Raw genomic sequence first — 15784 nt, 5'->3', positions numbered from 1 at the left:
AATCCTGCAAAGCTTACAGAGACATCATTCTGGCAAAATGACAAAGCAAGGGACTAAGCAGAAATATTTTCTTCTTCTTTTTTTTTTAAACATCTTTTTATTAGCACAGTAACAAATGCAGACTTAAGTAGCCCACAACATACAACCAATCCACTGAGTGACTCCTATTCCACACCTTACAGTTAAACAGCTTAAGGTATTTCACTACAGGTTACCATAAGTCCTGATTAAACCCTTTATTCTTTTCACAAAGATAGATTGGCTTATAAAATAATACATTAACTACTTCTCATTTCATATATGAAGCCATATATCCACCTCTCCATATCACAGATCATGAGATGACAGTCTTTAAAAAGGATTTGTTAAATACCAATGTGCCCTCCATAGGGAAAAACAATCCCAACATCTTTTTACAAAAAAAAAAAAGAAAAAAAAAGTAAAAAAGGAAATTCAACCCAGAACAAAATAAATCCCTCAAACCCAAACAAACAAAAAGCAAAAACAGTGTGTAGAGTCTTGAAAGGACTTTTACATAAATGTCAACCTATGTACCTGTACAAAATTAAGCTGTTTTAATCTTTTACATATTGCAAGCAAACTGAAAACCAAAGAAGTCTAAGAAGTTTACATTCTTCTCGGTACTATATGTGAGCTAATATTGCTGAACTAATTACAGTCTTAAAGTATGCTATTCCAAATCCTAGCTGTCTACTGTAGCAAGATACCTTAAGTTACAACAACAAAATCTTAGGAAATAAAAGACTGAATAAAATCTGTTATAGAAATACCCTACTCTTTACCAGCACCCTCCCACCCCCCACCCCTTCAAAATCATAAGCAGCTCTTTCCATCACAGACAAATAATGTAAGAGTTTGACGAAAATCCAATTTATGTAGCGTATCTTTTGGTCCATTGTCTGGCCATTCTGTCATGCTCTGCTCTGTTAGTCATATACTGAGTGGCAATGCTTCCAACCAGGGGGTCAGCTGAAAAGGAAACACACCACTTATTTCAGACAAGTTACCCAATAAAAGCTTTTAAATAAAGCTGAAGTGTAAATTTCATACAAGGCAAACACGCAGGTAAGGTACATTGCAACAACCTAAACGTACTGAATTGATGATCTGTATCTTTGATTTTGTGTATTTATGGTGATGTACTAATCTGTAATTTAATAGTGTGAAATGCCAATAAAGTTTTAAGAAGTTTAAGGCACAACAATCAGTCATATTTTGCATTACTGAGGGTTTTCACCAATTCATGCATTTCAGGTATATTTTATTCCTTCTAAGGGTGCCTGAGGTACTCATGCGAAGTACTTGTACTTATAAACAATGTAAAGCTGCCTTCTAGGAAAGATGAAATCTCAAGAAGGGGTTTAATACAACAAGTTTAGTACACTGTGAGATCTGGCCTTTCTCTCCTCTTTAGACATATGAAAAATGCAATCTGTAAAATGACTTTGGAAGTGAAGACATATTCCTCTTAACCCGTGTGAACAGTGGGTGGATTAGAGCAGCAGTGATGACCACTTGTGGCATAGTTGGCCACTTCTTTTAAAGGGATGATGGAAAGTAAAAGGTCAACCCCCCATTTTCAGAACCGTTTGTGGCTCTTCAAGCTCCATTACTGAATTACTGTAGCCCTACAGAGCAGCAAAGGCTGCGTTTTGAAGGGGAAAGAGTTTTCATGCACAGGAGGCTCGCTTGCTTCCCCAAGGGTCAGCGGGAGGAGCAGTGAACAGCAGGCTGGTAAGGGATATCTCCCTCCACCGCCTCCAGCCCCTCTCTGACTGCCCTGGAGAGGGAAATGCGCTCCACCACGGGAGGCATGAGCTGAGCTGGCCATACCAATGGAGTGAGGAGGGTCACATTGTTTAGGTGCTGAGAGGAATGCAAGGCGCAGGTGGACTTACCGGGGTTACAGTCTGTGAGGAGGGAGCAGATGGAGAGGAGAACTTTAGAAATGGTTAACGCTGGACTCCAGTTGTCCTTTAAAATGTCCAGGCAGATGACGCCTTGGCTGTTAATGTTGCAGTGGTAGATCCTTGTCCGGAACGTTACCTGCAAGAGGGGGCTGTGAGGAGGGACGGCGCAGCAGGCCCGAGCGAGGCGGCGCCGGGCCCCGCTCTGAGCCACGCCGGGCTCCCGCGCCGCCGCCGCCCTCTCGCGGCGCAAACAAGAAAGAGCCGGGTTTAAAACAGAAATGAGCAACAGTCTCAGAAGCCGACTTCCACGGTCAACGTAAAACTAAGGCCGCGGTGGGTTTAATTTCTTTCCCCCACTTTTCTTTTTTTTTTTCCTTTTAATTAATTTTTGTCTTTTTGTTCCCAGTGACAAAACGGCCCAGGGCCTTAACACCAGAATTTTTCTCCTCCTGGACTCCCAAGGATTTATAAAATTCTCCAGACAGGCCAAGGCACTTGGAATCACAGCTTCCATCACTTCTAAGAGGCTCAGCAATAGAAGAAGTTAGATTTACTTAATTTCACGATGTGACTGAGCTAGGCAGCTTGCCACAGAAGCTATCCAAAAGGGAAACACGAGCACCAGGAGTAGTGCTCAGAACACCATGGGACCTGCAGAGAGGCCTTACCCTGACTCACCGAGTGAACAGTGACAACAAATTTGGTGCAATTTGCATGGATTAGGATTATGAGCATGAATAATTAGGATTAGGAATATGAGCTGGTGGGTTCATGTCCTAAATCTTCAAAATTTGTCAGCTATCCACACCTAGAAATGTTATTGGCTATTTAGAGGTCACAGGAATATTTGCAAAACACACTTGGTAAGTGTGTGGTATGACAAGAACACACCAGTGCTTTCTCTTGAGATGGGACCAGCCCACACATAAAACTTGCCAGTCAATCCTCATTTTTTCTACTGCCTTTCTGATGCAAAAAATTTGCCTGTGACCCTCGCTCTCACAGGCTTGGGGAGCAGGCACAGGGTGGGGTGACAGCTACAGAAGCCTGGTGACTGGCATGTCCCCGTGCACTGAATCCATGCAGTGTTTCCAAGAATGCTCCCAATGCACAGAGCACATGGGCTATTTTTGGACTTGCAAAAGCGGTTACTTGTCACACAGGAGACACCCACGCTGCATGCTTGGGGAGATTTTATGCTTTACTTCTTGTGAGCTGCTTGGATTTTGGATTAAAACAGGAAGCAAACAAAGGAAACCCCAAATCCCTGCACATTTGCATATTATGGGGGAAATAGCAAAATGACTTCAAGAGAGCAGAGATGTGTTACCCTCCCACACCTTCTGCAAAAAGCTGCCACTCCAAAACCAAGAACTCCAGATGCTTTCTACCTAGGGAGCCTTGGAGGTACAGCAGACAAGAAGCCTAAATGACCTTTGTTTCCCAGATCATCTAATCTTCGGAGGAAAGGCAGCAATTACTCCCTGCAGTCATGTGGAAGTCCACGTGCACCGGCCTGAGCAGAGGGCGGATCTGCCTCTGCCGTACCTGCCCCAGCCCACACTGTCCAGGGCGAAACACATTCGTGGCATTGGCAGTTGCTGGCAATGGCTCTGCCTCGGGTTCCTGAGCAGCCCTCAGCCCAGCCCTGCTGCTTGTTCAGTATTCCTGTGTTTGACCTGCACCTTTGGGCTCCTTCCAAGAAGGTTTCTAACTGTAAGTGAGGTAACCATTTTGACAGTTTGAACACTTCCAGAAGGGGAAGCATGGAGTATTTCCAAGCTAATACAATAAGGACCAAATTAACATAGGTCAACAGTTCTAATTTGTAAAGACAGAAAGTTGATAATCGTGATTCTCAGCACAAAAGCTAAATACTCTGTAGACAGTCTCTCAGTCCAGCTGACTAATAACTGATAACAAAGCATGAATGCTATTTGTGTTCAAGAGTAAGATTTGTTTTTAAGTTATTTTTCATGAAGGAGGGGAAAGTGAAAATGAAAGACGACTCCCATATACTCGCAGAGCAGCCTGGTTCCTTAACACACCTTAAGATACAATCCTTAAGGGATATATCTATGGCACCGAAAGCAGTTTTCTCCAGTTAGATGAACTCTACCAAGCACTGCGGAAAAAAATCTAAATTTGTTTTCATTTTAGCAGCAACTCAGAACTAGGATGGTGTTAGACATGTGTAGTCCAGCTGTTTGCCATTTATGATTTTAGCTGATGGCACAAAAGCCAGCAGTGCAGGGAAAGCAAATGGAACTGGAAGAGGAAGAAACTGGAGGCCCACTGGAAAACAAACAAAAATATTTAAAGTAAATTCTCATTACACCCTTAAGAGGAAAAAAGAAACCTCACATCAACCTAGTACATTCAGACCAAAATCAAAAGAAACTGAGTTACTTGGAAGGTAGTGAAGAGAACAGCATGTGGAATAGCAGAAAAATATAGTGTAACTGAACAATCCTTTGGAAATGTCCCACCTGACATTACATTAATGCAGTAACTACATGGAGTTAAGCACAGCTTTTGAAAAGACATAAAAGAAGCTAATCTCAATCTTACCCTGAAGTGATAGCAGAGGTTAATTTACACAAGCAGTAGAATAGGAGTGGGTGGAAGGAAGTGGTTAGAGGTTATTAATACAAATGATCAAAGCACACACCCCAGGTCAACACAAGCTACTGTTTTCACCTCAGCAAATGAAATCAAACCCATACTATAATGTAACTCTTGGGAAAATGTCCATTGTAATAGTACTAATACTGAACTCGTAAAGTCTAATTATATTTGTTTACTGGATTCTCCCAAATACAGGCACACCCAGCACATGCCTGACTCATTTGCTATCTGAAACGCAGGCAAAACCAGAATACAACACAAAATGAGAAAACTTAAAAAGCAGAGAACAGATTAACACTAACATTTTCAAAGTGTTGTGTAGAATGCTCAATTAAAAGCAAAAGAACTCCATTATAGATATTTAGGACATGTAAGAGAGTATCTGTCCCTGTATCAGATTTCTCCCACTGAAGTTCCTTGTACTGTGCAACGCATTTCCAAGTCAAATTTTAAGATCTTTCATTTCTCCAACCTCAAGCACACTAGTGCAGCCCCTCTTAGTACCCTCACAGGAATCTAAATATCACTTCTAGCACAGTCTTTTGGCTCTCCTACAGGAACATCCTCTCCAAAAACATTTGCTCCAACATACTGAATCAAGCCCTCAGCTGGAGCTAGACCCAGTCCTCAAATGCTGCACCTGTATATCCTTCATCACACATCTCTAAGATGCTCATCAACCACACTGTATTTGTCAGTGTTTATGCCTCAACACCTTCTCTCACACATATACCTAAGGGCTTGGAAGCTTGCCAGGATGACCATTTTCACCTAATTTTATTTAAGAAAGTAAATCCTTTAATGGCATTTTAGTTTCAGGTTATGAAATGTGTTCAACTACAGGCACTTCACCATTGGCAGCCCACCACGGCAGGAACTGTCCTCACAGGAGTTACCAAAGACTCACAGAGGTTTTCTTCCACTGGTCTTACAGGGCTTACCAAGGAAGACTCAAGGGTTGCAAGTCCTTTTTCCTTACAGAGCTTCATCTTTTCAGAGATCAAGGTTTTTAAAGTTACATTCTACTCTATTTTAAAATTACTGTTCTGTGAGTGCTTATTATCAAAGTGATATACACTGGGTTTTGTTTCAACTAGCTGTTTCTTTATTCCTTGCCCTGAAAGGCACTTACGGGAAGGCTACTGTAATTACATTAGCCTACCACTTAAACATGATCCACAGACAGTATTTACTCTCTACTGCAAGTAGTTGGACAGTTTTTAATAAAAAAAAATAACAAGAATAAAGCAGGAGCAATATGATAATCATATTTTCCACATTACCACTGATTAACACCAGTGTAGATTTTAACACAGGAGCAGCTTTGGTTCTCAAAGGAGGGTTCTTCATTTCAACCTGAAGTGTCCAAGTAGAAAAAGTGTGTTCTATTATAGCACCACCATGCTTTCTCCTATATATCATCTCAGTAAGACTGAAGTTACACATATTTTATTTCCATGCCTACATGTGGTTTGTAAACTGACTTGGACTTTGCTAGATTAAAAACTCCATTTAAATTATACTGCTCCAATATAGTGAATCACCACTAAACTCACCTTTTAAGGCCTCAGTAAGTGGTATCTATATGTTTGGTGCTTTAATCCCACCCTTCCTTTCATCTGGATGAGGGTTTAGATGCAAAGCTAAAGACAAAGCAATCTCAGCCAGAAGCACAGAGCAGAAAGCAGGGCTGAGCTGGAATGACATAACTGTTTATTTGGTTCTGCATGGGGGAACTTGGCACATAGGGCTGTCTTAGTAGCTCTGGCACTTACAGCATGGTCTTGCAAGGCATCCTACTTGACCCTCAAAGCAGCATGGTGGGAACACATCTGAGAGCAAGGGCTGCAACTCTGGCTGGGGCATTTGCACCATCTACCCTGCCCATGGCAGATCCTTCTACCCAGATGGAGCTGCTGAAGGGAGAGGCTGCAGAGTGGATCTCAGACTGCAGGCAGTGTCAAGACCTTTCTCCTGGGCAGGACAGTCAGCAGGCCTGCCTGCAAAAGGTGCTGCCCAGGTGGAAACCTCCTGCAGCAGCTGGCTGAGCTGTAGGAGGCAGTGAGAAGCATGTGTGGCATCCGGGCTGCTGAGGAGGAGTTAAGACAGCTGGTTCCAAACTGCACTGGACCCACATCCTATGGCCAAGCAGCCAGAAACTCCCACCAGCACACAGGGAAGGGAGGAAGGGCAATAATGCAGAAGAATGGAAGCTTACCATGGCAAGGATCTGCAGGAAGAGACTTCCCTCCAAAGACTGAGATGTCCCCACAGAACCACTTTGCTGTTCTGAGACTGGAAACACCCATCCTATCAGAAAAGGCATTAAAGCCAAATAAGGCAGTCCTGGGAGTGACAAGAAAGGACTCTGGAGCATGGACAGTTTTTTCATCAATCCTCCTGGTCAAAGGGAAAGGGTTCACAAGGGCTAGTCAAACCTAGCAAACCAACAAATGGTTATGGGACTGGTGCCACAGCTGGGGGTTTGGCTACTTAGACCATGGAACTTGCTTTGGGAAACCTGGTCTGCTGGGCACTGATGGGATCCATCTGTCAGAGAAGGGGAAGGAGCCTACATGGATGAACAAGGAGCTCCTGTACAAACTCAGACACATAAAGAAAGTGGAAGCAAGGACAGACAGCTTAGGAGGAACAGAGAGAGGTGGGCCTGTGAACTCGTGAAGTTCAATGAGCCCATCTGCAAGGTCCTTGTACCTGTGTCTGGCAACCACAAGCACTTGTGAGACCCCACCTGAAGTGTGGCATCCAGCTCTGGGGCCCCCAACATGAGAAGGAAATGGACCTGTTGGAGTGAGTCCAGAAGAAGGCCATCAAGACAATCAAAAGGCTGGAGCACCTCTCCTATGAAGAGAGGTTGAGAGAGTTGGGCTTGTTCAGCCTGGAGAAGGTTCTAGAGAGAATTTAGAGTAGCCTTCCAATACCTAAAGTGGCCCACAGGAGAGCTGGAGAGGGATTCTCTGCAAGGGCACGGACAAGGAGTCATGGCCTTAAAATGAAAAAGGGTTAATTTAGACGAGATATTAGGATGAAATCCCTTATTGTGAGAATGGTGAGGCACTAAAACAGGTTGCTCAGAAACGTTGTGGATGCCCTATCCCTGGAAATGTTCAAGGCCATGTTGGATAGAGCTTCCAGCAACATGGTCTAGTGGAAGGTATATCTTCCCACAGTAAGGAGGCTGGAACTAGATGATCTTTAAGGCCACTTCCAACCCAAACCATTCCAGGATTCTATGATGAGTCTGAACAAGCCTGGACTGATAAATGCTTCTGACCTGTAGCATAGAAAGCAAAGGTGTAACAAAGCACACATGGAAAAGCAAAAGATCCCTCTTTAAAGGCTTACTGGGCTCACAACATAATGAATTGCATACAGTTGGTTGGACAACAAGTTATTCAGCAAATTAAACAAAAAAGCCCCCAAACCAAAAACAAACAAACAAAAAAACTACTCGAAAGTGAATTAAATTCTGACATGAGAACCATCTGAGAATGCCAGAGAATCTCCAAAAAGAGATGGACAGATGTCAGCAGAAGAGCACTAGAGATGTCCCAAGGCAGACCATGCTGTTTGTGAATTGAAGCCCTATCTTAGAGGTAGAATTTAAGGATCTTCTACCAGAAACCCTGAAGTTAAGTGAGCAAGAACAGGCAAACAGTTTCCTTAATTTGGCAAGCTTGTATTAATTTGTCTTGTGTGAGCAATTAGCATAGCATCTGTTGAGATGGATGATGGCCTGAAGAAGTCCTTTCTGTTGCAGACTAGACCAAAGTCTGAAAGATGGTGCAGTCACTGGCATTTATCTCATCAAACAACTTTTAAGTAGAAAGTTAAACATGCACATAAATGCTTTCAGATACAAGACAAACACCAAGTGTATGCACAAGCACCTCTTGTAACCCAACACTTTTCCTGTGGCCACATATTGGAACCACCGGATAACGTTCACTTGCACTGGTATTTGCCTTAGAGCACTGGAACACAACAACACTGGAATGTAAGAGCTTCACAAATATAACACACCTACAGAAAGTTTGTTACTGTACAAATAGGTGAACAACACAAGTGTCCAACAAAACTGGAAAATTAAATACTACTTTGGTGGCCAAAACACATGTAACTTATGCTTACAGTACCTGAGTTGTTTGAGAAATAATTATTTGTAGCATTTCTCCTCTTCTCAAGTTTATTTACTTTTCAGTTTCTCAGTGCTGTCCAAATGCTTGCACTAAATGCTTAGGACTTATAAACAGAAGCAGGAAGAAAGAAGACAAGCTCTAGGATAATTATCAAGATGACTGAAAAAGTTGTTAACATTAGCTAATAGAAACTCCTGTAATGTCTAAAATTAGCTTAAGTTTGTTCTTAAGAAGAGTGGATTTCAAATGGGCTGTGTTCCATTAACACTGCATGCCATTCATGTTTAGCACTCATGACTTAATTTGTTAGCTACAGGTCTCTTACCTTTGGAGGCTTGAAGGGATATTCTGGGGTAAATGTGATGTCAAGGAAGAAAACACCTCCCTCATAGACTGAACCTGGAGGTCCTAGAATGGTTGATCTCCATTCATAGATGTTATCACCTTTGGGGCCAGCACTAAGAGATAAAAAACAAAATAATTTAGAAATACTATCACAGCTCAAATAAATGCGACTTCTTACATTCTTCAAGTATGATATGGAAGAAATATTTCAGTGTTACTCTTCATACACCACCTGAAGTAGAGACAGGGATTAAAACAAGACTGAATGCTTTCAAACACTCAGAGATCTTACCTGAACTTATCAGTGTTCCAGACTGTTTAGCAAAGCTGAGAAACCAGAGGTGGGGTATAGTTTTCTTTCTCTTGATAGTTATAAGAGCAGCATTGCCCAGAACTACTCCTAAACATACTATGCTACCAATACAATACAAGGGCTAAGTTTCAAAGAACAATTTCCTACTGTATTTCAGAAATGGCTCCTCCATCTCAGTCTTAATAAAACTGTACCACATTAAAGACCATACTAAACAAATTAAGGATTTATGTTCATTTTATGAATCTTGTGTGTTCTTAAAAATGAAAATCTATCCTGCATTATTGTTAAACAAAGGCTTACAGTATAATTGAAGGAAGCCAAATTAATGATGATGCTCTGAAATGTCAAAATTTTCTACACTTTTATCATTTTTCTGCACATGATCTTACCCTGTTGATATTGCTTGCATTGTGGAACTGCGTTTTTTAGGGGGAATTAAAATCACTGTGCCAAATTAAAACAGCATTTTCTCAAATTAGCTCTGCTTATTTGAGATTCTGCCTAACCTGCCAGCATGTCTCTATAAGCAGTACAAACTAAAGGTGTTGCAGAGATCAAATGTCTGCTTGGTAAAATTAGTTTTACTGATATCCTCAGACACTTGTACTTGGTAGTGTGCCTTATGTCACTGAGTATTTCTAAGTACAGCTCAACCTATAAAGCCATTAATGGTGTAGGACTCCTTTGCTGGCTCTTCCCTTCTGTACTGCTATTGTAGTATTTTGTTTGTAAGATGCCAGAGCTGGAAAAGCATTTGCATAACAGGAGGTGCTGACACAGCTTTTTCCATCATGGATGTACCATGGTTTCAGAAATCTCTTCTCCCCTTGCTCTGAAGGGGATGGATCTTAACGTTCCTTATACAATGAAAACTAGCCTTGTTCTTCTTTCTTCCTTCTTTTAACAAGGCTCCTCTAAGACAGAAGGTAAAACCCAGGCTCTTTTCATATTATAATAATCACAGAGCAGTATTACTTGAGAAGGAAGGCAATACAATAAATTCAATGTGCACATGAAAATGTGCATTTGATTAACATGCAGGAAACCAGAGTAATCACTAAGTGTTAATAACAATGTTACAAACATAAATACAATTGCAAGAACACAAGCTGTCAACAGTGATCAGAGACTTTTTTTTTCCCCGCTCTTCCCAGTACTGGTGAACATCTTCTTGACATCAGGGGAATCAGGAGAGAGAAAGGGAATTAATTCTGTTATCAAACCTAACATTTTTTTCCCAGATTAACCTAATAATAAAATTTCACAATATGTTGGTGTTAGATAATTCAACAGTGGTGAAGTTATGACTAAAAGCATACTTCTAGGGAAAGGAAAGCATATAAGAAAGCAGTAGACAGATTCTCTGCAAATGATGCACCAGCCACAAGGGAAAGATTTTTCTCTCCAGAACACAAAACCCTGCACAGCTCAAGATCGGTATTAAATTAAAGCAAAAGCCATTCCATCGTGAACACTCCTGGCATCCCACTCCACCTTAATGACTTGTCCCTGTCCTATGCAGGTCCATATATTTGGGCACTCAGTACTCTCCAGCTACCACTTGTGCATTAGACTGGAAAAGTGTTGTATTTCGAGGGAAGCTCTGGCTCTGGAAAGACACCAACTTAACTGTGCAAACTTACTGAAAAGGACTCTCTGGGGCACCCTTAGCCACTGCTCCAAGGAATCACCTCTTTATGTACCTATTAGCAACCTACTGACACACTGTCATTACTGCAAGTTGCACCGGCAACCATCCCCCCCTCCCTCCCTCCCTCCCCTAAAGGTGGAGCTACTGAACGGGAAGAGGTACTTGAACTTCGTTAGCACCGATTTACTGTTGGAATTTATATCGCCAGAACAGCCAAAGGAGAGCACTTCAGCACTCAAGAAATGTGACGTGCCATTAGCACTGAATACAGCCCTCTGAGCCAATGAGAAATATTTCAACATTTTGCATTTTATTTCCAGCTTCAGCCCAAGGGACTGTCAATAAAAAACTCCCACAGACTTAAAAAATATATTATCATTAGTAACAGTCTTAGAAATCTCTTGCATCCTATTAGGTTTCCAATTAGAGCTATCACTGCACACAAGTAATATACCGCCATATTAAGAGTGTAAGACATCTTTGTAAGACATCAGTAGGCTTTAACAATGATGTGCTAAGCTTTCCTTTTAAGCTTTTCATAATTCAATTAACAGCATAAAATAGCTGTGCATGTCCAACTTTTACACATTAACATTGATTTCTTATAAAAGAAAGACTGAAAGAGGATGATGCAAGTCAGCTTCAAGTATGATACTGCTTAGATTTAACTTAGGACTAGCAATATCAAACAGCTCATGAAGACCTAGTGAATAACAGAAAAGCGACAATACTTGACCACAGTGTAAGAACAGTGGCATTGACTTCTGGTGGAGATATGGAAACTGTCAAAGGCTAAATATTACAGTCTTTGTTTAAAATCCTTGCAATTATCTGCTTCAAAAAGAAATTCACTGATGCATGGACACAGCACAGCTGTCACCTTGCCTGATATGTGTCACCACTGCTCAAATTAAGTGTCTAGATCTACTAATACAACACTTTAAAGCTGTCCAACATACGACCACTAGGAAGACAATTTTAACTAATTAAATAGAAATTGTTTCCACTTCAAGATGAGAGCATGTGAGCAACAACTTTCTGTATTAACTCAGCAGCCCACAACCTCTTCACTTCCAAAGAAAGAAATGAATAAAAGACCAGCAATTCAGAGTGAAAAATGACTCCAAAAGAAAACTGAAAAGATCCCAACCCATTATTATCCTATCAAGCAGCATGTGTTACACTTCAGTGCAACTGAGATCTCTCTTGGAAAAACAGTGATATATTCTGTGAAGATGCACTGCACTCACTGTAACAACTGATCCTGATTGTTCCCAATGATGCTAGCTTATCCCCTAGATTGATGTTACGACAGAAACACTCCTTGGGAAACCTCCCAGAGCCAAGGTATTGTTCAAGGAATATCTAATTTTCCAAGTCTAGAAGCAGGAAAATGCAAGGCATTACCGCCTGGTAAACCCAAGGCAGAGAGAAAGAGCACAAGTGAGACCAAGCTCAAAGTCCCGCAAGGGCCAAGTCCTAACGAGCATTGTGCTGCTTTGGAAAAACCCAATCTTGCTCTGCCTCTTTGCTGGCAGGCACCATATTCTTTCCCAACATAAAAATCCAACAGGTAAATTAGAAATGTCTGGAGCAGAGGCTGGGGAGCAGAATGATGCCTAGGCAAATTAGGTGCAGATGCCTTGCAGTACTGAGCAACTGTAAACACGGAACTCCGTCTCAGAGATTCAGTGTTCATGGAGAAGACACACACACACACACACACACACACACACATACACTTCCACAAATGGAAAAAGCTGAAATGACAGAAAGTCTGCAAGAACACCCAGGCTGTGGCTTTTTTGTATTAAGCCTGCCAGATACAACCTCCACCACAGGTCTGCAATACAGGATAACACCCTGATATTTTGCACACACAAACTCAGCTTCCTCCTCTGCCCTGGCATCCTGGGTAAATCACTCAAAATATGCCTATGCCACAAGGGAAGGCAGGACTTTTTGGCATTCACCACATACAGCTAATGTATGAAAATCCCTGGGAATACAGTGATGGTACTTTCCAGGAGACTGACTCAGTAAGAGTCCCTTGTTTATGTAAACATGCTAGTTCATTTAGAAACTACCTGGTCCTTTCTAGGAGTTGACCAACGACAATGTAAGTGCTCACTTTAGTGAAAATTCAGACTAGCAAATAGTTTAATTTCTCTTCTTTGAGATACAGAAGACACAATTGCAGACCACTGCAGTGATAAATCAAAATAGCTGATGCTACAGACACTAGGTGAATACCCTGATATACCAAAGCAGCACATATTCCTTTTAAAAGCTAACTAATTTAGCAGAGTAGTTTAGAAGTGCCACAGACTGCTATCCGTCAGCATGATGAGAAGAAGGGCAATTCCCCGATATGATGAACGAAATAACACCTAATGAAAACCTGCAATATATTTCAGGTAAAATTGCAAGTAACAAACCCATGAACTCATACACCAACTACTCCATATCCCTAGGTGCTATTTTTGAGGCTATTTCGCCCTAAACATGAAGAGTCTGATGCTAGTAGCTAAGCTGTTTTGAAGTTGCACACTTGGGGAAAATAAACATAAATTCTAAAAACACTGCAGACATGACCTTTTCCAAGGGACATAGCTCAAATCAGAAAGCAAACAACATACTAATGCCACATGGGAATTTCAAGGTGGCAGAGAATCTAATGATCTCTAAAGTAAAACTTCACCATTATAAACTGACAGTAACATAATTTTTTTTTCTGTTGCTTTGTTTTCTAGTAAGAAACAGTTAATGGCTGAACATGGAAGTGCACCTGAGTTATGGACTTACTAGGCAGCTTTAGGAAACAGCTGACTGTTAGAAATCCCTTTTCTTTCCCCACTCCCTTTTTTTCCCCCCTATTTTCTTCTCCAAAGATGTAAGCCCAGAACACATTAGAAGTTTTGGCTGCCAGGCAGGTAGTGCATCATTCTCACATGAAGTTCTGCTGCAACTTGATTTTTCTGATGAACCCACCCCACTCCTGACCTCAGGGTAAATACACTTTCTTTTCTCATAGCCCCCTGGGTGAGGCCACCCCTGAACTTGCTCACTTACATTGTTAAGCTGAATCTGGTTGAGAGATTGGAAAAGCGCCCCAGAAATACTGGATCACTGGGGGAGGCAGATGCCACCTTTACAAAGAAGCCGGACAGCTCATCCATCTTAGCCACTGAAAACAAACACCAAATCCTCCATTCAAAGAAATTTTGCTCTACAGATCTTTAAGCAAGCTGTCTCAAAATAGGTGTGTTGAAGGACAGAGTGAAAACACACAAAACAAAATGCAGCTAATCCTTTGGCCCAAACTTCACTTCAAAACCTTCATATTAATGCACAGTTCTAATTTTAGAAATAAACTGTCACCTTCTGCACATGCTTTAGCTATCAAAATCTATTATTATTATTTTGATTACTATAGCACCAAGACACTCCATTCATAGGCAGGACCCCACTATGCCAAGCCTGCTACAATACAATCCAAAGACCTGCGTACACAATTTACAAAAGTTTTTCAATTATAAAATAAGCATTAAAACATTACACAGTTATTAGGAAGAAATCCAAATAGACAAAACAGAAGCAATTAAAAGGATACCTGGGGCCATCCATTTAATTACTATTTTTTTGGCAAAGTAGTTTAAAAGTAAGATGCCTCTCATTTTTAAGTCAAAGAATGGAAATTAAAGGAAAATAAAGGAAAAAAGCAATCACAACACAAGAAAACCACTCCTGGGCAACCATGGCAAATTAAAGGTAACACACTGAATTACCACGTGCTACGTGAATCAGCAGCAATTTTTGCCCACTGTCATTACACAAAACCAAGTTACTCCTCTGTGTTAACATAAAAATGATGGATTGATATCAGGTGAAATTCCTGCAGGCTCAATGAGAGATAAAATGAGAGGGAAAACTTTTGCTGTCTTTTCCCTCAATGAGAGGGAAAAGACAGCAAGAGAGAAAGCTGCAGCCAGCTTTAGTTAAAACATAAGAAGGGAGAAAAGGAGGTAGAAAGGTAAGTGAGCAAAGATGGAACATAATATTGCTACAGCAACCCAAACATAAAGTTTTGAAAATAGAACTTAATTCTCCTTCTAGTTCATATTCAGGAATATGGTTCTCCAGTACAAAGCTGTAAATATTATTATTTTTGTAAGTCATTGAATGTATTGTGTTTTCTGTCTTCAATTTAAAATGCAGTCACAATATTATTGCACGAGCATAAGTGCCTTAAAAATCCCACATTTCCAACAGAGTTAGAGATAATGTCATTCGTCTCTGCATTTCATACACAAGATTTCTGTTTTAACATCTGGGAAAGCTTTTCCCTTAAGTATCAGCCTAATGTAAAATTAGGAAAGTTTGAACAATTGCACAAAGCTTAAACTGGAGGATAAATGGTGCAGTGAATTACTTTCTTACTGGGTTAAAAAAGGAACTAAATAACTAAATAGCTCTGATAATGGAGCTGATAAGGTGTAATGCAGGGATTTATGAGACTTTAAGGAAATCTGATCATGGGGATTTCTTTGTAAGAATAAAAAAAAATGACCACATTTCCAATTTATATAAAAAATACTTGGCAATAAGATCACACAACAACCAAGAGTTACCACAGCCAAGATCTCATTCTTTTTCTATTACAATAGGAACAGAAATGCCATGGAGTACTTGCAAGTTTAGGACTTTTACCTGAAATATTTCAGTCTCTGAAAAAGATTACTGTGAAGTTACT

General features: G+C 40.9%; 1 protein-coding gene across 7 annotated transcripts in view; it reads right to left on the bottom strand.

The window, feature by feature from the left end:
* Positions 1 to 68: 68 nt before the first annotated feature.
* Positions 69 to 15784, bottom strand: part of LOC115917282 (ubiquitin-conjugating enzyme E2 E1) — a 45592-nt gene continuing 29876 nt past the window's right edge. For all 7 annotated transcript variants that reach the window (XM_030971123.1, XM_030971117.1, XM_030971118.1 and 4 more), the window contains 3 exons: positions 9045 to 9177; positions 1920 to 2067; positions 69 to 990 (listed from right to left, as the gene is read on the bottom strand). In XM_030971123.1, coding sequence (XP_030826983.1) covers positions 893 to 990; positions 1920 to 2067; positions 9045 to 9177 — 379 coding nt within the window. In that variant the 3' untranslated portion in view covers positions 69 to 892. The remainder of the gene's footprint in view (positions 991 to 1919; positions 2068 to 9044; positions 9178 to 15784) is intronic.

Source organism: Camarhynchus parvulus, chromosome 2 (genome assembly GCF_901933205.1).
Source record: "Camarhynchus parvulus chromosome 2, STF_HiC, whole genome shotgun sequence".
Lineage (NCBI taxonomy): Eukaryota > Metazoa > Chordata > Aves > Passeriformes > Thraupidae > Camarhynchus > Camarhynchus parvulus.
The sequence above is the reverse complement of the archived record's forward strand: the minus strand, read 5'-3'. Positions and strand labels throughout refer to the sequence as shown.